The following is a 21758-nucleotide window of genomic DNA, read 5'->3' as shown; positions in this document are numbered from 1 at the left end:
AATTTCCAGTATTTAATCCTTAATTGAGCATTGTATTGTGTTCCACTTGGTTAGGTACATGTATCAAGGTATTGTCTGACACACCCAAGATGTCTTCTATTGCCTGTTGGATAGTATTCTGGAATTCCTTCATTTCTGATGAGATCCAAAAGTGTTTTGTATCATTTCAAGCCAATGTGAGTGGAGAATATCATTATACAATGGCTTTTGGGGTTCAGTTCAATCTGGTGGTTATCTCATTTCGGATCTAACTTGGACAACACTATTTTCCTGTGCAATGATTTCATCTAGCATTAGATTCTATGATCAGGCCACGCTTGTTAGATTGCTTTGTTTACATAGAAACATAGAAGATAGGAGCAGGAGTAGGCCATTCGGCCCTTCGAGCCTGCTCCGCCATTCAATGAGATCATGGCTGATCATCCAAATTCAGTACCCTGTCCCTGCCTTCTCCCCATATACCTTGATCCCTTTAGCCTCAAGAAATATATCCAACTCTTTCTTGAATATATTTAATGAACTGGCCTCCACCGCCCTCTGTGGCAGAGAATTCCACAGGTTCACCACTCTCTGGGTGAAGAAATTCCTCCTCATTTCAGTCCTAAATGGCTTACCCCTTATCCTTAGACTATGACCCCTGGTTCTGGACTCCCCGGCCATCAGAAACATCCTTTCTGCATCTAGTCTGTCCAGACCTGACAGAATTTTATAGGTTTCGATGAGATCCCCTCTCAATCTTCTAAACTCCAGTGAGTATAAGCCCAATTGACACAATCTCTCCTCATACGTCATTCCTGCCATCCCAGGTATCAGCCTGGTGAATCTTCGCTGCACTCCCTCCATGGCAAGAACGTCCTTCCTCAGGTAAGGTGACCAAAACTGCACACAATACTCAAGGTGCGGTCTCACCAAGGCCCTGTACAACTGCAGCAAGACATCCTTGTTCTTGTACTCGAACCCTCTTGCTATGAAGGCCAACATACCATTTGCCTTCTTAACCGCCTGCTGCACCTGCATGCTTACCTTCAGCGACTGGTGCACAAGAACACCCAGGTCTCTTTGCACTTCCCCTTCTCCCGATCTATTGCCATTCAAATAATAATCTGCCTTCCTGTTTTTGCCACCAAAGTGGATAACCTCACATTTATCCACATTATAGTGCATTTGCCATGTTTCTGCCCAATCACCCAACCTGTCCAAATCGTATTGGAGTTTCATGACATCCTCCTCACAGCTTACCCTCCCACCCAGCTTTGGGTCGTCTGCAAATTTGGAGATATTACATCCAATTCCCTCGTCCAGATCATTAATTTGTAGCATGCATGTCTATACATAATTAAAGATCATCAGGATTTCCAGGTTTCAATACAGCCACTATTGGTGATAACCGAGGGAGGGCCACCTGCATCTTCAATGACATAACTTTTCACTTCTTTATTTAACTTCTTCTTAGTTTTCCTTCTGATGTGAATGGAGATTTCCTACGCTGTTATCTGATAGTTTGAACAGAATCATCTATGTGTAGTTTCACTTACTCATCCTTTAACTTACCTTTGAAGACATTGGAAATTACTTGCACCTTTCACCTTCACTTTGATTACTTTATCATTTATGTTCAGCAACTGCAATTGCTGTTTTGTCTGTAGGCTTTAGACAAACCCAATATTTCTCCTAAAAATGAACACTTCACCAATTGTGACTCTCTTTTCTGCCTTTATAATTGCTCGAAATGTACTGTGCTAGTGGAGGTACGTCAGAACCATTTGGGGAAACTTTTACTGAGCGTTTCATCGTCTCAATTTCGAACCAATACTCTACTCAAATATCCTCGCAGCTGATCTCATCAGTAATGATTCTTCACACCCAGAATCAGCCATTGCTTTCATTACCAGAGCTTCCATCTCTAGTACATTTGTCATATCTGTGCTTGACACATGGTAAACCTTTTCCCCTGTAGTGTCTTTTACACAAAACGATATTTCTCCTCTTCTGACTATGTTCTATGATTATGTACCTCATTTGACAGGTTTTGCTTTGTTGGTCGGTGTCCTGATTCTGTGGATTCACTTCAGCTCTCTGGTCCTATATCATACTTTTATTTTGTGAGCAGGGCAGTGTGAAAAATGGTTCTTTTCTCCCACAAGATTAACCTAATTTTCTTTGTGCACTCATGTGACTGCCTGCCATGACAAAAATAACACTCACTGCCTCATGCTTTTGTTTTAGTTTCCATTGCTTAATATTTAACTCCTTAACAGTAGCATTTGCTTCATTTCCTGCATGTTCTGCTGTGATTCCTGATAGCTCCGTTGATAGTGCGAGCTCCAAGACTTCATTCAGTACCATATTCTTTCTCAAATGCAAGTCAATGCAACATCTCTGAAATGTTGCCTTGAATAATTTATGTTTGGAGTTAGGAACATTTGGCCCCTCAAAAAAATTATATTTCTTTTATAACTGCTTTATTTTTAAATATAAAAATGTTTTATGATTTTTTTGTGGTCCAGTGGGCATTTGGAAGAATTGTTATTTTTTGTAACTTTACAAATTGTACTAATTCCCAACACGTACCATTTATCTTTCTCTTTGTCACATCTAAGCTCAATTTCTCCAATACCCTCCACATTGGTTTATAAAGTCTACCCTACCCAAACTCCAATTCATCCAGAATTCTACCACCCATATCCCATCCTGTACTAAGTTCTGCTCACTATGAAGCCACTGAAATCCATTGGATTCTCCTCCCCCAGCACATTTAATTCAGAATCTTCAGTTCTGATTACAAATCTCTCCATGGCTTTGCCCAACTCCTCCCTCTGCAGTCTCCTCAAGCCAGAGGTCCCAGCTGACACCCTCCATCCTTCCAATTCTAGACTCCCATACATCCCCTAATCCCTCCACTGTACCCCTGGTGGCAGAATCTTTAGCATTGTGACCCTGCACTCTGGAATTCTCTTGCTGAACCCCTCTGCCTTGCTACATCTCATCTTTAAATGTTTCCTTAAAACCTACCTCTTTGAGTGGGCCTTTGCTCACCTCCCCTAGTGTCTATTGCCAATCCCCGAACCCTTTTGTGATGTGCCACATCAAAGTTTTCTTTGTTTTTTTGTTGCTGTTAGTACTGGAAATGACATAAATGATTGTATTGTATGCCATTTTAATTCACCAACCTTTGTCTCAGTAACACGATTCATGTCCGCGCCCTTCCTAACTCACTTTTCTACAATTGCCCTTTTTGCAGGAGGCTATTATAGAACATTTTTTGAAAAAAAACACACAAATCTTTGCTCAATACTTCAGATGTTACTTTAAATGTCATAAATTATAGTTTGTGGAAAAGTCCAATTACAGTAAGTCCAATAAAAGCTTCTTGTTACCACAAGCTTCAGTTTAGAAAGAGCTAATTCTTTTTGTAACTTATAATAGAAACCAGATACCCTACAAATACAGAAACATCAGGACCAGACTGGAGGGATGCATACATAGTGCTTGTAGGAGCCGTACTCTTCCATTCTAGTGCCATATTAATATATAATGTTAAATCTTAACAGCATCCCCATGGGAATGCGCAGCAATCTGCAGCTTATACTGTGTCACATATGGTAGAAATGGATATCTATCATGGTCATTATTTGTGTTGTCTAAAAACATTCCTTTCAGGCGTTTTTCAAAAAAGGATCTAATTGGAACAAATAATTCCATATTTTAGGCTTTTTAAGAGGCTGGGGAAAGGTTTGAATGGTGTGTAAAGTCTTCTTATGCTGTCTGGCTCACTCCTCCCTGAGCTGTCTGTTTCTTTTTTATGTGTGTGTGTGGCATTCAGCCAGACACAGTGCCACACAAGAGCCACCATCAAGAGCCATGATATTTATATGATGCTACTTGGATGTACAAACTAGTGATACAATAATGCCTTTTATTATGTCCACCGACCATGGACATATGGGCTCCAAAAGTTTCCTGACATGCAGTAATTTGTGGTTTTTTAATTATAAACAGAAAATATTTACTAAGGAACCAGAAAGGGGAAAAAAACAGCACAAATATAATGGAGAGAATATTTTCTCAAAAGTTGCTTAATTGTTTACCAAGAAAATGTAGCAGAGAGAGACACTCGCATATCGAACATTACTTGACAAATTTAGATGTATTTATTGGATGCCTTTTATTTCAACAACAAAGGATCTAATGGCTTAACAATGCACATAACTTAAAAATAATTATCACTTTGTGATAATGCAGATAGAAGGTTGATTCACATGAAAAAGAACATTTACAATATGTTAATTTTATATTCACATTGTCAATAATGCAAAAACACAATTATTCTTCATTTCACCAAAGGCAGAAATTTGTGCTTTCTCAAGAGGCACTATGAAAGAAAGTTTATTTTTCCAAATAGATAATATATGACAGGTAATGAATAAATAGACATATATGCATTGTACTTTTCAAATCTGGCAAGACCATAGGCTAAAATGCCCATAGATTCACTTAAGATCACTGCAGTCCTTGCAGTGCAATAATCTGAATAGGCAAGACTTAGCGTTGACAATTTCCAGTACATATTTTGGTTAAAATATTACAAAACAAAAAAAAACTTATTGTGTCCTTATTAATCGAACAGTTTGTACAAACTCAGCAGAAGTAATTGGTTTTGGGACGTCTCGTCACAATAAACTACACAAAAAAACATAAAAACTAATTATTGGTTCTTTTTGCTACAGTGGAGGTTTTTTTATGATCATGTCTGTTAAAGATAAAAAGATCTGTGTAAGAGCAGCTTCTTCTAATGTGCTAGTCTATCTCCATTAACATCTGTTCATCCCTGAATAAAATTCATTTCTGCTTAAGATCAAGTCTCCTGTTGGCAATCCTGAGATAAATTAGCTAGGGTTCCACTCCATGTTAAAATGGCTGATATTTATGTCTTCCTATTTGAATTTTACTATTTCTATTAGTTTAGCTTAATAGATGCCAAACCACAACTGAAATGCTGCTGAGGATATAAAACAATATATCTGGGGGTTGTTTTCTTTTCCTTCAGAGTTGCTGCTTGGCAGACGTTGGCTGCACCTCGTTCATGCTGACAGGGGGAAAAGGTATTAAAGGAAGACTAATGAGGATATTTTCCTCTGTGCACAACTTTAAAGGAACATACTTTTAGTAAACTGTCATGAGAAAACAATGCCAATTTAATAAAAGACTTGGGCCTAGAAATTCACTTTGGGCCCGCCAGCTGGCATGCGCCCAAAAGTTAGCGCTGAGCGCGGAGCCAGTTGCGACCGTCAGATATTCAGTTTTTGCGCCCCAAGTCGGAACCGGGCGCAATTCCAGGGTGTGCCCGCCCCCACTTGGGGCGTTGAAACTGAATTTCAGCGCTCTAGGCGCCGCTGCGCCACCCGCTGCGGAGCGGCAGGCTGCGGTACTGCAGGCCTCCTCCTTCTCTTAAGGGGGAGGTGCCTGCAACGGGGAGATCGCCGCTGGATAGTGCCGGCAAATGAGCCCGGCACCACGGAGAAGTGCCGGGTTCGCGGAAAGCAGCTGGCAATGCCGCGGGGGGGGGGGGTGGTGGAGGAGGCCGGGGAAGGAGGTGCGGGCAGGCGGCCGCCGAAAAAGCGGCCAGCCGCACCTCCACCTTAAAGCGCCCCACTAAGGCTACAGTACGGCCCCGTTTTCTGGTCGCTGTTTGCGGCCGCTGCGGAAGAGGCGGCCGCAACTCAATATGGGGGTCGGGCCGGTAGCGGGGCGGTAGCGGGGCACTGCGCACACCGATGATGTCATCGGTGCCGGCGCAGCGCTAACGGCTACCGCCGCCATTACCGCTGCGCTGAATATCAGCGCAAACTCCTCTATTGGCGCAGAAGCCCTCTTTGGGCGGTAACTGGCCGCAAAGCTGGCAGCGCCTTACTGAATTTCTAGGCCTTGTTCTTTAACATTATGCACAAGGCCCTGAAATTATGCTGCGGGTTATTAGCGTACAAGCACTTAAGGTTTTGATCTTAAGTTCCTCTTTCCACTCTTTTAGTGGAAGTGTTAACCCATTTAGTAACAATAATAACATTAGGAACAGGAGGCCATTCAGTCCCTCAGGCCTGCTCCACCATCCAATTAAATCATGGCTGATCTGCACCTCAACTCCATTATCCCACCTTAATTTATTTCAAATTTTTTATTTTAATGCTTCCACTAAGGTAGCAGAGAGAGCGGGATTTCAGATCGAAGGAGATAAGCGTTCAAATGCTAGTATCATTCATCCACTAATATCTGACAGCATCATTTTAAGGCTACAGAGGAAAATTATGATCGAGATGACAGCTGTGAAAAAAACTACAAACTCTTAATGGCCTACTAATTTTCCAACTTTGGAAATGATTCCTACAAGGCTACATGCCAAGCTTATAGAGAACAGCACAGGACTTTTAAATATCAGTCTGCATAAATAATAAAGCACCTTGAGGCCAGTAGGCCTCAGGTTTTATTATTGTGCTACTGAATATCGTTATGTTATTCACGCCCCATTTTTAAATTATTTTTCCTGCTCAACTAGTGTGGTTAGTTCAGTCCCTGTTGATTCCAGTATAAGAGTACAACATCCCTGGGCACTACTGAAATTCATACCTGCCTCTTTTGACATAAATCAAAATATTAATACTTAGTACAAAAGAAAAGATACAACTGGCTGAACCATACAGCACCAAACACGGAAGTTTGTAAAATTGTGGACGTTCTCATAGATATATTTTGCATTTGCTGATGTTCTGATTTGGTTTTTTTTTGGCAGTGGTGTTTTTTCTTGTGACAAATACAAACCCCCAAATATTTTTATAGCCACCTGGCAGGCAGCCATATTCAAAAATCAGGATGAACTTAGAAAATAAATAGAAATTTTATAAACAGAAAGTCACCACACCCCCAGAACAGGCAGCTTATCAAAAGCCAAAACAACTCATCATAAAGTGGTTTGAGGACGCAACCTAGTGAACCTTCATTTTACATTTCAGTGTACAGTCACAGAACTTTACAGAAACACCTTTGTCCCGAGTAAGTTCTGAGAAAATGTCCTTTTTAAACTTGCCCCCAATGTTCCTTTATTTAACTTTTAGTGCAGGATTGAGTTGTGGAGTAAACTCTGAAGTGAGTTTAATCTTTCCCAGTCTGTAAGACCCACAAAAGTCTGTGAACAAAGTCAATTCTGGAATTCTATGTCAAGGCAACATTAGATTGGACCTGCAAATTCAATACTGCTGTACTCCATACGTACGTAATGCATAACACAAAGCTGCACATAGAACTGACAATACTCTTTTATGTAGGTATGCATTAGCTGGTGTGTTTCACATTATTTCTGGTCGATCTCTGGAGGTTTGGCTTTGGTATTGCTGAGGTTTTCCTCTCCAGCCTCCATGGTGTACATCTCAGAACCTTCCTCACTGTCGTTCTCCTCGGGTTCTGTAAGCAGCTCTTCATCCTTGTATTCCGCAACATCTACTGTGGTTCCTAAGTGCTCTTTTAATTTGCCATGATGCTTAACGTGATAACGCTGGTTCTGAAAAAATTTGATAATCGTATGCTTGGGCAAATCCAGCTGGGCGGAAAGGGTCTGAATGGCCTCCTGGTCAGGATAGAGGCCTACGTCATGGATAAAGCTCTGAAGGATGCCCAGTGCCTCCACGGAGATCTTAGTACGTGATCTGGGTTTTTTGGCACAGTTATCCTCAGCAGCTTGTGGCTGAGTGGCTTTGTCCTCTCGTGGGGGTGAACTGTCCTTCGCAGGCTGGGATTGCTGTCTGTGCAGGGCCTAAATTATTGAAGAAACACAAAATTACTTTCTGACCCAATTCTTGCTGTTAATTCTTTTCTGATGGGCATTTTATCAGCGCGCAGCCCTTTTTTTTCTTTCTTTTGCTTCATTTTAATTGTAAAACAATCCTCTAAGGATTTGTTTACACAGTAGGACATGTAATAAATCAATACAGTAATAATAATATAATATGGACAAAGTCAGTTGCAACAGACTTGTCAAATGTTATGGACTGGTCCATCTTTGGTGGTTTAGATATTGAATCAAGTTTGCACAGACTGATGTCATGGCAATGAAACTTATCCTTGGGTCTTAGCTAAGTTTAATTTCCTTTCAGAAGCTGTAATTATCTCTGTGTTGCATCTTAATCTATTCCCCTCCTCCATCTCTACCTCCGTGCTACTTAAGAACAGCTCCATATGCTGTGGCCCATAGAATGGAATGTTCTCTTCAAAAGTTCAGAATGAAGTTTGATTTATAAGCAAACTTGTGACACATTTTTATGATATTCCTTTTTCCTTCCCTGGCCTGTGGTTTCTCACCCATTCTCATGTTGAAATATGACTGATACCAACATTACAATTTGAATTTCAACTTTACAATCTCAGTTTGAAGAATTGGGACTGAGATAGTTGCATTGCCAAGATTTATAACTAAAGGTGGGCATGAGATTTGTTGCCCTGAAGCAGAAATATATAAATAGAACAGAATCATGTAATTGGTTAAGACAGAAAAAGGTTTCTTATTGCCTTTCTTTCCTTCTGAAAGTGTTGGCTCATTGCTGTTTAAGTTTCATGGGCTTCTGTTGGCCTGTGGCATTGACCTTGTGTGAGCCTTGACAGTGAGAGCTGGCAGACAACTTAACAATCAAAGCTGAGCCCAACCCTTTCTTCACCCAACATGCACACATGCTCACTTCCAGCAAGGAGTCGCTGACTAGCAATCAACAACAACTTGCATTTATATAGCACCTTTAATGTAGTAAAATGTCCCAAGGCACTTCACAGGAGTGTTATCAGACAAAATTTGCCATCGAGTCACGTAAGGAAATATTAGGACAGGTGACCAAAAACTTGTTCAAAGCGGTAGTTTTTAAGGAGAGTCTTAAAGGAGGAGAGAGAGGGAGCGATGTGGAGAGTTTTAGGGAGGGATTTCCAGAGCTAAGGGCCTAGACAGCTGAAGGCACATTGCCAACAGAAACTGGGGATGCACAAGAGGCCAGAATTGGAGGAATGCAGAGTTTTGGGAGAATTGTAAGGCTGGAGAAGGTTACAGAGATAGGGAGGAGTAAGAACACTGCTCATTTGGTCCAGGGCATTGAGGCTGATTGTGGTACTTCTACCACTGCCCCGGTTGAGATCAGCTATCTCAGCACAGAACAGAGATCAATTCCAGGACCTTCCTAAGTCATTAGGGAACTACAAATAGTTTCTTATCATCGGTCTTCCATATAACAGGCCATGCCAGAGCTTAGTGAGCAAGTAACAATTCAGGGCTTGGTACAAAGACCCTTCTATCAGAATTACTGTCAAATGGATTTGAATATTCCTTGACAAGCACAGTTTTGGTAAATTATCTGCTTTAATCATGCCTTTGCTAACAGAATACCTGTGTGGGTTTTGTTCAGCTTTTAAAAATGCATTTGTCTCTCCGCTTTAATGTCCTCATGCTACTCACAAGCCAAGAGAAAGGACAGATTCTTAAGGCTGTGCAAATGGTGCCCTTTTGCCCCAATTTTAACTCCAGGTGGATTCCCCGCTCAGGACTGAGCTAAAGTTACAGTCGGGTCTCAATGATGTCATCGGGCCGCAACATGCCTATGTAAAGAAGGACCCTGTTGGCTCCGGGCGCCTGTCCTTGCTGTCTGCTCAGGAGAGCAGGTTAAAATTGCATATGTTGTGATCATGGAGGCTTTCGGACAGGTAAGAGCAAAGGCAATTTTAACTGCCCACCTGCCAGGTTTCTGCTGAGCGAGTCGGGTTAAAATCGCCCCCAAAGAGAGGTGGGCAGGTGGGCAACTTGCCCTCCAGTTTTGCCTCCCTCTGTATGGGGAAGTAGCTAACATTTTGTTTATTCAGCATTCCACACTGACACCAGCAGATAGCCAGACTCATCATGTAATGGATCATAGCTGGAAACCATGGTTCTACTCATCTGTGACCCAGTATGAGCCACTTTAACAGAGATCTTCATCGCAAATCTCGGTTGATGTATGATTTACTTTATTTGTTTCTATTTACAGCCATTATCAAATCACATTGACTGCAGATTATATTGTACAGATATTGACTACACTTGAGGACTGTGGTAATAAATTTTACTCCGAATGTTTCTGAAATGGCTGTCGATAAGGTACGGGGCTGAAAACTGGGATTATTGTCAGACATGTACGATCACTTCTGTACCACAACAACAACTTGCATTTATATAGCACATCCCAAGGCACTTCACATGGGCATTATCAAACAAAATTTGACACTGAGCCACAAAAGGAGATTTTAGGACAGATGACCAAAAGCTTGGTCAAAGAGGTAGGTTTTAAGGAGCATTTTAAAGGAGGAGAGAGAAGGGGAGATGAAGCAAGGTTTAGGGAGGGAATTCCAGAGCTTAGGGCCTAGGCAGCTGAAGGCACGGCCATCGATGAAGCCAGAATTGGAGGAGCGCAGAGATTTCGGAGAGTTGTAGAGCTAAAGGAGGCTACAGAGAAGGAGCAAAACTTTACACCCATTTCATTCAATGTTTGCACAACAGTCTGTTATGTTCATAAGTAAATAGATGTTTTCATTATGAACAGCTAGCTTGAGCTAGTCATTTATTCAGCCATGTAGACTAGTGTACAGGCATCCATCTTGACTACTGCCTTGTGGGTAGCCCACTACTAAACATACAGCTCCACCTAGTGTACCATTCTAGAATGACATGTTACTGATCATTACATCCCCCTTCCTTAGAGGTTAAACAAAATCAATATCAATCAATCATAACGACAAACATCTTCACAACAGTCAACACATTTTCAAAGCTTTACTTTATGAACTCTAAGCTTCTCATTCTTTTATTATAGTTTTCTTTGTACTCAAAGATTAAGTCTATCAGGCTTTTTTACTTCACGTGTGGATCTTCTCAGCACAGGTAAGTCTGATGTGTTTTCATGAGAGCCTGTATGTGTGTTTATGTTAGATTGTTCTGGTGGTGAGTGACAAGATTCAGTTGCGGCATTGTCATCGATTTGCTCTTGGATAGTTTCTTGTGTTTTCAGGAGGGAACGGCGGTTCCTCCTGAGAATCTGTCCTTCCTCAGTTCTAACAGTGTATGACCTTCTTCCTCAAGAACTGTAGCTTTCCTGTTCCATGCATTTGGATCCTCAATCCTGACAACATCATCCCTTGTCAATGGTTTCAGAGTTTTGGATGACTTGCCATAGTGTGATTTCTGTTTCAGCTTTAACAGTTGAAGTCTCTGTCTTAGTTCCTTACTCTGCTTTTCTTTTGCACAGCAGGGTAGCGTGGTGCGCAACTTGTGACCCATTAGGAGTTCAGCAGGTGAAGAACCACAGTCTAAAGGGGAGGCTCGGTAGCTCAGCAGGGCGAGATAAGGATCAGACTTGCTTTCTGTTGCTTTCTTCAGTAGCTGTTTGAGAACTTGAACACCTTTCTCTGCCTTACCATTCGACTGAGCATACAGAGGACTGGATGTGATGTGTTGAAAGTCATAATGTGCTGCAAACTGTTGCCACTCCTTACAGTTGAAGCACGGACCATTGTCGCTAACGGCAATCCTGGGAATTCCATGTCTGGCGAAGATGGATTTAACATGCATTATGACACTGCTTGCTGTTGTGCTTGAGAGCAGCACCATCTCAGGATAGTTAGAATAGTAGTCAATCACTATTAGATAGTCTTTACCATTCAAATGAAAAAGGCCCATACCAACCTTTTGCCATGGTGCTGTTGGTAAGTCAGCTACTATCATTGGTTCCTTTGCTTGTTTGTTTTGGTGTTTCTGACATGTCTCACATATGCCTATCATGTTCTCAAAGTCCTTATTTATGCCAGGCCAATAAACAGTATCTCTTGCTCTCCTTTTGCATTTTTCAATTCTGAGGTGTCCCTCATGAATCCTTTTGAGCATGTCTCAACGTAAAGCCTGTGGAATGACTATTCTGTTCTGTTTTAGTAATAGTCCACTTGCGACACTTAACTCTGACCTGATGTGATAGTACTTTGGACAGGAACCTTTTGGCCAACCATGATGAGTGTTCTCTATTACTGTTTGTAACACTGTATCTTTTACTGTTTCTTCTGCTATTTGCTTTGATTTTGTGTCTGACACGGGCAGCGCAGCAGTGACCATACTCACATGAACATCCACGTCTTCCTCAGTAGAGCTCACATGACTCATTGTGGGTGCTCGGGATAGTGCATCTGCTAACACCTAGGCCCCGATTTTCGGCTTGTGTGGGGAATGGTCGGATTTCCCCGAATGTGGGGTTTCTGACACACATAAAAAAGTGTCAACCAGCTCCACGCAATTTTCCCTCAAGTGGCCAATTAATTCCCAGCATGTGGGAAGCCTTGCTAATTGTCCAATTCGAGTCAGAAATCCCCACACTATGATGTCATCATTCGTGGTGCTTTCAAAGTGTCCAGCAAGCTTCTCCACCTCTGCAGGCTTCTCAACCACTCTTGCACAATGGCAGAGGAGCCTGCAGCAGGTGCTGCCAGCGGCAGAGGCCGAGCTGCCTTCAAATTCGATGAGGCTTCACTGCAGGCATTATTGGATGGGGTTAGGGCCCACAGGGAGGTCCTCTTCCCTAGGTCAGGGAGGAAGAGGCCGCCCACTGAGACCAATGCTGCATGGATGCAGGTGTCAGCAGATGCCAACTCACTGGGAGTCACCAGAAGAACCTTGGCATTACATCTCTATCTTATTCCTTTACTCCCCCACAGTACCATCCAGAGCCCCCGTCCTCACTGTGGAGGAGGAAGAGGCTGTGCAGCCAGTCTCCTCAGAGGAAGCTCCAACCTCTGAGGGCACAGCATCAGCAGAAGTAAGCGCGCCCAGCACCAGCGCAGACACTTACACCTCGGGGGGACCTTCGGGACATAGAGTAGTGTTGTCACCTGGTGTTTCACAGCTCACAAGTGAGCCTCAGCAGATTCTGGAGACAGGGACAGCAGTGGAGAGTTCTCGTCGGAGGGCGCAGGACTCTGCCAGCTCAGCTCAGCTGTGCTGCATGACAACCCTCTGCCTCTGGGTCCATCCGCAAGAGAAGAGGTGATGGATCTCCATGCACAGATGCAGGAGTCTCTGGCAGGTTTTGTCTCCAGGATCGCTGCGAGTGCTGAGCAAATGGAGGAGTCCATAGCGACCATGAGCAGAGCCTTTGTGGAGTCATTGGCGCATGAACGCATCACCATGGAAAGGTTGGCAACCTCCATGCAGGAGATAACTCGCCAGGGTACGGAAAACATGGTGAGTGTTCATAAGAGAATGACATCTCTTAAGGAGCGATGGCCATCTGTTGAACAGAGAAGCCAGATCTTCATGGAAGTCCTTCTGAGTAGGACTGCCAGTGCAGAAACGGGTCCCACTGGCCCCCTAAAGCGCAGCAAGCTGCTCTCAAGCCACTTCCAAGCGCTGGCCCCTTCTGGCCTGTGCAGCTTCAGGTGAGTGAGCAGCAGCCTGGTGCTCCTGGTGCTCATTCTGCTGTTCCTGGTTCTGCTGCTGCTGCCTCTGCTGTTGGAGATCCTCTAATGCCAGGAAGGGAACGTCCCAAAGGCCTCCCATGCTTCTGGCAGATGCCTCCGTTGAGGGGGCGCTGAGTTAGGGTGGTGAGAGGGGCTTCCCAGGAGCTCACACTGGAGAAGTGTGTAAGGCTCCAACTTTCTGCAGCTGCTCCTAAGGCTTCAAAAAGTTCCCCCAAGCCTTGATCAACAAGATCCTGCAGCCTGCAAATGCTGCCGATTTAAATCTCTTCAGCCGACAGCGACCTGCTGCTGCAAGTAAGCAAGCCAGCTGTTTTCACGCCAGCTCTCAGCAGCGGGGTTCCCCCCAGGCGGGTTTCAGGTGGGGAAAGCCCCAAAGTCGCAACGGCACGGGAAAATCCACTTCAACAAGCAGATAATTGCTTGTTAGTGCTCCACGACCAGTCCCGCCAGCGGCGGCTGGGACTGAAGCGGGGCGCGCGGAAACGGCAGTCCGAAAGTCGGACAGGGCGGGGAATCAGGCGGGGGGGGTCCCGACCCGTCCCGACCCACTTTTTCGCTGATTTTCGGCCCCCTGCCGCATGAAAAGCCGCCCAATGGCGGCCAGAAAATTGGGGCCTATGTGTTTGCCTGGTGTGTAGATCAGTTCAAAGTCATATCTTTGCAGCTTCATCATGAGTCGTTGAATCCTTGGAGACATCTCATTCAGATTTTTTTTATGATGGCAACCAGTGGGCAGTGGTCTGTCTCAACTGTGAAGGTGGGAAGTCCATATATGTAGCCATGGAACTTTTCTAGTCCAACTACCAAGCCTAGACACTCTTTTTCAACCTGGGCGTATCGACACTCAGAGTCAGTCATAGACCTGGAGGCATAGGCAACAGGCTTCCAATCTTCACCCTCTGCTTGTAGCAAGACCGCGCCTAGGCCATCTTTTGATGCATCCGTTGACACTTTGATTCTCTTTGTTGGGTCAAAGAAGGTGAGTACAGGTGTGGTTGTCAGCACTGTTTTGAGGTTCATCCACTCTTGTTCATGTCTTTCTGTTCATGCGAACTCATTTGTTTTATGTAGCAGGTCTCGCAGATAGGCTGTCTTGGCTGACAAGTTAGGAATGAACTTTCCAATGAAGTTTATCATCCCCATGATGCGTAGCACTCCTTTTTTGTCAGTGGGTCGGGGCATTTTGAGTATGCCGTTTACTTTTTCCATATCTGGCTCTATTCCTTTACCAGATAGATTATCTCCTAGGAAAGTGACTTCCTGGACGCCAAACTGACACTTGGCTTTGTTGAGCTTCAGTCCATTCCGGCGTATGCTCTGTAGCACTTTAGTCAGTCTCTCATTGTGTTCTTTCAGTGTGGAGCCCCAGATGATGATGTCATCAACATAGACCCGAACTCCTTCCAGACCTTCAATTATGTGTTCCATCGCTCTATGAAAGATTTTAAATGCAGATATTATCCCGAAAGGCATTCTGAGGAAACAATACCTGCCAAATGGTGTGTTGAAGGTACAGTATTTGGTGCTCTCTTCATCCAGTTTTAGTTGCTAAAATCCTTGTGAGGCATCGAGCTTTGTAAAGTATCTGGCACCTGACATTTCACTGGTGATTTCTTCTCGCTTGGGAATCTGGTAGTGTTCACGTTTTATGTTTGCATTTAAGTCCTTTGGATCCATGCATACTCTTAGATCATTGTTCTTTTTCTTTACACATACCATGGAGTTAACCCAGTCTGTTGGCTTTTCGACTTTCCTGATGACTCCTAGTGTGGTCATTCTGTCCAGTTCTTTCTTGAGCCGGTCACGCAGGGGTGCTGGAACTCTCCGTGGAGCATGTACCACTGGCTGAGCATCCTCCTTTAGCTGGATCTTGTAAGTGAATGGTAGAACTCCAAATCCTTTGAACACATCCTGGAAATTACTCACTACAGAATCCACCGAGTCATCTGGTCTGCTTATGGCACAGTTTATACGGTAGACTCTCTTGACCAGTTCTAAGTCCTCACAAGTTTTGTCACCTAATAGTGAATCAAGTCCTTCAGCCACAACAGAAAACATGAGATGATGCACTTTGTCTTTGACTGTCACTTTAAGTCTGCATACACCTAAGCTATCTATTTTCTGACCATTATAGTTCTTCAGTAGTACTGACTTTTTCTGTATTTTGGGCTTTTCTTTCATATTTTTAATGTCACTCATACTTTTGCCCCAGTGTCTAGTTTCAATGTAACTAATGCTCCATTTGCCTGCAGTGACATTATCCATTTGTCCTCTTTTACTGCATTAACTTTATGTTCAGCATTGTCCATTCCTGAGGGCTGCACATTTTCTGTATCCTTTTCTATATTGTCACATGACACCATTCCTACAAAAAATGTCTCACTTAAATCAGTGTCCTCAATCACATTGACTTGTTGCCCTTTCTTTGTTTTTACTTTTGAAAAGCATTGTTTGGCAAAGTGATTCTTTCCATTACATTTTGTGCACATTTTTCCAAACGCTGGGCATTGTCTTGGCTGTTGCTGGTAACCACAGCATTTACAATTAAAAATTCCATCCTCTGATTGCTTTGCATTTCTGTTCTGCCCATGTTTCTTCCCCTTGTAGGACACAGCACTGACCGCAGCACAGTCACTCATTACAGTCGCATTATTATTAATTTCACTGAAAGTCCTTGCGTGCTGTTGAGCTAGCTCACTGGCATGGCATATTTTCACAGCATCCTCCAATGTTAGTTCGGTTTCTCTCAACAAACGTTCCCTGACCTTTTTTATCATGAATACCAAACACAATCTGGTCACGAATCATGGATGATTTCAGTTCAGAGAAATTACATGTCTGTGCTTTCAGTTTCAGGTCGGTCACAAAGCTATCAAAAGTCTCATTTTGCTGCTGTGTCCATGAACGGAACACGCACCTCTCATAGGTCTCGTTCTTTTTGGGATAACAATGTGTATCAAACTTCTTTAGCACATCGTCCATTTTTTCTCTGTCCTCCTCTTGATCAAATACAAACATATTAAATACCTCTATCACCTGCGGGCCTGCAACCGTGAGCAGTAACGCTATTTTCCTTGCGTCTGGCATCGTACCGAACCCGATGGCAGCAATATAGAGTTCGAATTGTTGTTTGAAAGTCTGCCAATTTCAGTCGACATTTCCCGTGAGTTTCAAACCCTCCAGTGGCTTCAAATTCTCCATGTCGCGTTTCACAATATTCAGCAGATTTTACCAATCCTGGTACCATGTTATGTTCATAAATAAATAGACGTTTTCATTATGAACAGCTAGCTTGAGCTAGTCATTTATTCAGCCATGTGGACTAGTGTACAGGCATCCATCTTGACTACTGCCTTGTGGGTAGCCCACTACTAAACAGACAGCTCCACCTAGTGTACCATTCTAGAATGACATGTTACTGATCATTACACAGTCCATCCCAACACTGACCAGATAATGGCCACTGTGGTGAATAGTATTAGAGAAATAACCAGACTCTGCTGATGGTTCAGTTGTTACAAGACCTTCCCAATTTGGAACTGAACTACACAATCCAAAAGATTCTAAGTTCAATCCCTGGTCTGTGCTGAGTTAGCTAATCTCCGTAATGCTAGCAGTTGGGATAATACGACTGCCTTCAATGCATTTGGGATAGGAAGGGGATAATTTAGCCAGGATTCTTGATCCTGTTAACAAGTGACTCTGCTGGAAAATGCATGTATATAAACATTGGAGCCACAATTTTAACTCCGGGCAGGTGGGTGGTGAAGTGAGGTCAAACTCACCCACTGCTGAAAAAATCAGGCCCAAGCTATTTTAACTCCCAGGTCCAATTTGCACCTGGAATGAGTGGTAAGTGGCTGCTGGCCTACAGAAAATTGGGCAGCCCATGCAGGTACAGGGGTTTCTGGATGGTCTCGTGGGAAGAAAGGATGAGGAGTCTGCTGCAGGGGAGCCCTAAACATTCCTTGTGCAGCCCAGTGGAACATTCCTGCTCTTCCTAGCCCACAAAGAAAAGTGAAAAAACTTACCTTTCGGGTCCTATTCATGTCCCGATCCTCTTCTGAACTGGTTCAGTCCGACAGTGGCTTCCCCAGTCAGACCATAGTTAAAATTGCTAGTCGGGATCCAATGATGTCATCGGACCCCAATCTACATATTTAAAGGTCCCCACCAGCTTTAGGCGGAAGTTTAGCCACCTATCCAGAAGTCTGTGTAAAAATCATGGTCGGTAGCATCAGGACAGCTCAAGGTGGGTAAATTACCTGGGAGATTTTAACTGCCCATCTGCCTAGTTTCAGCCAAATGGATAAGATTACAAACACCCCCAGGTTGTGGACAGAATTGGGCTCAGCTACGATGCCCTCAAAGTGGATTGTCACTAAGTTCACACATGAAGAATGGGTTTGAGTAAAAGAAAAATTCGAAGGGTGCAACTTTGAGTTAAATTTATTTTAATAATATGAAGCTTTTTTCCAGATTTGTGCCTGTCATATATGGCTTCAATAGTCAATCATTGGTTCTTTTCCCTTTGAAGTTTGTTGCCTGCTGACACTGATTGGAAGGCAATGGTGAAGACTAGTTTCTCACACATTATGGCTCTTCGGTCAATTAAATTTGGCATTACTCGCCAAGATTATGATAATTATTAAATGGAGACTATAGGATAGAAATTCATCTCGGGTGGTGATGCAAAATGAGCGATATCGGATCGGATCAGCCGCTCGTTATATGCAGCGCCTGAACTGAATATCACTGAGTATAACAGGGGGTTGATCGATACCGCCTGTTTTGTGCCACTGCCCCAGATGAATTTCTAGGCCTATATGTGAGTAGACACCACCTAGTGTGATACTGAGCCGTACAGAGCAGCTTCCAAGTTTGATTCCTAGAATGTCTTGGCTGATCTGAGGAAGGACATATTTAATTGTTCGCATCAGCATTGTACAAAGGATTAGAAAATCAGCCAAGGTTCTCAATTATGATCATATGTATTAACTCCTGATTGAATATATAAATGTTAGGTGAGAACAGCATTGAGCTTAGCAGTGATGTTCTCAAGCCAAATAGCCTGAAGAATGGCCATTTTAGCAAAGTATCCACAGGGGAATCATACACAACAACATAAGGGACTAGAAATTTGGCTGCTTTGTGCCTCCCATTAGCGCCTAAGGGGGCAGTAGCAGGGCACCAAGGGGTTAATGACTGGGCGCGGAAAATTCAGCGACGACCATGAACTTCCCTGCTGGTTTTGCGCGGCGCTAACACTTACCACCTCGGTCTCTAGCGCCCTGTAAATAGTGACGTCATCAAGTGCGCAGCGCCCCATTACCGCCCCAGATATGAAATTGACTTTCGCCCCCTGCATTATTGCCTTGCGCTGACAATGCCAGCATGAGAAGGTGTTCTGAAGTCGGATGGCCGCTTTGGGAGCAATAACTAAAGGGAATGCTTTTCAGATCGCTGAACAGTCATTATTTGCACCAGTCTGGTACCTGTGCAAAGTTTTCACTCTTTCATTGTTGCAGGATGCCCAAGCCCTCCAACTCGTGACTGTGTTGGGGGCTATATTGGCAGTCGCCTTGCAAGACTGCAATGCCGACAAATAGCTTCTGGTGCAGTACTGTCCCTTCCCTTTAAGCGAGGGAAGCAGCCTCTGTGATTGAAGAGTGCCGTCTGGAATGCGCTGCAAATTGTCTCTGCTGGTATCGCCCCGCCCTCCGACTTTAGCGCCCTAAGAGAAGTGGTTAGAACTTGATTTAGCACTCCACTTCCCTCTTGGAGTGCTACAACTGAATTTCACGGGAGCCTATCATCATTAGCGCCTGACGCTAATTTTTCAGCTTTCGAAGTTTTAACGCCCCAAACAGGGCTTAAATGAATTTATCCTCCTAAGTGAGCAATTAGCACCTTCAGGAGAATCATACTCCAGAAAGAATCAGTGCCTTCAGGAGAACCGTACACAACAACAGTCAGTACCTCCAGGAGAATCATACTCCTGAAAGAGTCAGTGTCTTCTGGAGAACCGTACACAAGAAAAAAGAAATACTTGCATTTATATAATTCCTTTCATGACCACAGGATGTCCTAAAGCACTTCACAGCCAATACATTACTTTTGAGTGTAGTCACTACTGAAATTTGGAAAACCCGGCAGTCAATTTGCACACAGCAAGATCCCACAAACCAAAATGAACTAAATGACCAAGTAATCTGTTGATCAACTTTTTGGTGTTGTTAGTTGAGGGATAAATGTTGGCCGGGGCACTGGGAGAACTCCCCTGCTCTTTTCTAGAAGTGAAAAGAGAAGACTGAGGGGTGACCTGATAGAAGTCTTTAAAATTACGAAGGGATTCGATAGGGTCGATGTAGAGAAGATGGGCTAGATTTTCAGTATAGACAGTTTTGGGGCGCTAACCTTAGCGCCCGCCCGAAGTTAGCGCCCGCCCCAAAGTAGCGCCCCGTTGCCAAAAATTCAGTGGCTTCGCCCTAAGAGGTTGGTGGAGCGCTAAAAGAGGCGTTCCACTACTATCTTTAGGCGCTAAGCCGGCGGTTCAGAGCGCAACGCCCGAGCTCGGGCGCAGCGCACGGCAGACACTCTGGTGCCAGTGAGCTCTTAAAGGGGAAGGGTGCATGTGTTCTTTTCAAAAGCAGAGTCTGGGGGGGAGAGGAGGAGGAGGAGGAGGAGGAGGAGGAGGAGGAGGAGGAGGAGGAGGTGGTGGTGGTGGTGGTGGTGGTGTTGGTGCCCGGAAACATAAATACACCGTTCACAACAACACACTGGATCCTTCAACACATGCAGTCTGCCGTTTATAGTGCATGAGGAGTGCCCTTTAATTTGCGCTCCCCAGGGTCTGTTGCGTTCCATTTTACAAACGCTCTGGACGCCAGCCGCACAATGGGGCGGTCCGACTGAAGTTTGGATTCGAGGCGGCCAAAGGGCGTTGCACGAGGATGTGATGTCATTTTCTGCGCGCGCATCCGGGCGGCCGCTAAACTTTGCGCCGGCGCTAACGGGCAACTTAATTTGGGGCGGGGCGCAAGCTGCGCTGCGCCCGGGCACTACACGCATAGCGCCCGAAAATCACTTCTCTTAAGGCGCTAACTGCTGGCGCAAGCAACTGAAAATCTAGCCCGATGTTTCCACTTGTGGGGGAGTCCAAAACTAGGGCCCATAAATATAAGATAGTCACTAATAAATTCAATACCAAACTAGAGGCCATTAATATAAGATAGTCACCAAGAAATCAAGTAGGGAATTCACAGGAAAGTGGCGAGAATGTGGAACTCGCTACCACAGGGAGGGGTTGAAGGGAACAGTATAGATGTATTTAAAGGGAGGCTAGATAAGCATATGAGGGAGAAGGGAATAGAGGGCTATGCTCATAGAGTTAGATGAGGAAAGACGGGAGGAGCCTCGAGTGGAGCATAAACGCCAGCATGGGCTGGTTGGGCCGAATGGTCTGTTTCTGCATATTCTACGTAATTCTATGAATTCAGGAAGAACCTGTGTACTCAGAGTGGTGAAAATGTGGAACTCGCTACCACAAGGAGTCGTTGAGGCGAATAGCATAGATGCATTTAAGGGGAAGCTAGATAAGTACATGAGGAAGAAAGGGTTAGTTGAGGTAAGGTAGGAGGAGGCTCATGTGGAGCATTAACACCGGCATAGACCTGTTGGGCCGAATGGCCTGTTTCTGTGCTGTAATTTTCATGTAATTCTTTGAATTTGTCCCAAGGGATCTTTTATGTCCACCTGAGAGAAAAGATAGGGCCTTGGTTTAGTGCCTCCAACAGTGCAGCACTCTGTCAAAACGGCATCGAGGTACAACCACTATCAGCGCCTTCGAGAGAACCGTACAAAACAACACAAGGCAGGCACTGTAGAACACAGGAGAGGCTTCAATCACTTAAGAAGAAATGGTTGGGATTTAATAACATTTTATTTTCTATAATGTATTGTTTTTCAGTCATTTAGTTTTACGTTCAGTTTTTTTGGGTGCTATCAGCTTAGCTGTGAATATTGAACAAATCTGTGGTGTAAGATTCTCTATTATGTGTTCCACTTACACCAAAAACATTGCCAAAAATGGCAAGCTACATCCAGAACATGCACCACAGAGGACACCCATGTGGTGTTAATGCATTTTTCTCTTTCATATCCTGTTTTCTCTGTCTGTCTTTTCCTGTTGTATTTTCCTTTTGCTCTTCACACCTGTGTAGCTGTGAATTTGCATGTATTTT

General features: G+C 44.0%; 1 protein-coding gene across 4 annotated transcripts in view; it reads right to left on the bottom strand.

Annotated features, from left to right (window-relative positions):
- Positions 1-4140: 4140 nt before the first annotated feature.
- Positions 4141-21758, bottom strand: part of satb2 (SATB homeobox 2) — a 595400-nt gene continuing 577782 nt past the window's right edge. For all 4 annotated transcript variants that reach the window (XM_085985795.1, XM_085985791.1, XM_085985794.1 and 1 more), the window contains one exon: positions 4141-7801. In XM_085985795.1, the coding sequence (XP_085841921.1) occupies positions 7343-7801 (459 nt within the window). In that variant the 3' untranslated portion in view covers positions 4141-7342. The remainder of the gene's footprint in view (positions 7802-21758) is intronic.

Source organism: Somniosus microcephalus, chromosome 4 (genome assembly GCF_052327205.1).
Source record: "Somniosus microcephalus isolate GS21.2 chromosome 4, FLI_Smic_1.0, whole genome shotgun sequence".
Lineage (NCBI taxonomy): Eukaryota > Metazoa > Chordata > Chondrichthyes > Squaliformes > Somniosidae > Somniosus > Somniosus microcephalus.
Note: the sequence above shows the minus strand (reverse complement) of the source record. Positions and strands in the feature narration are given on the sequence as shown.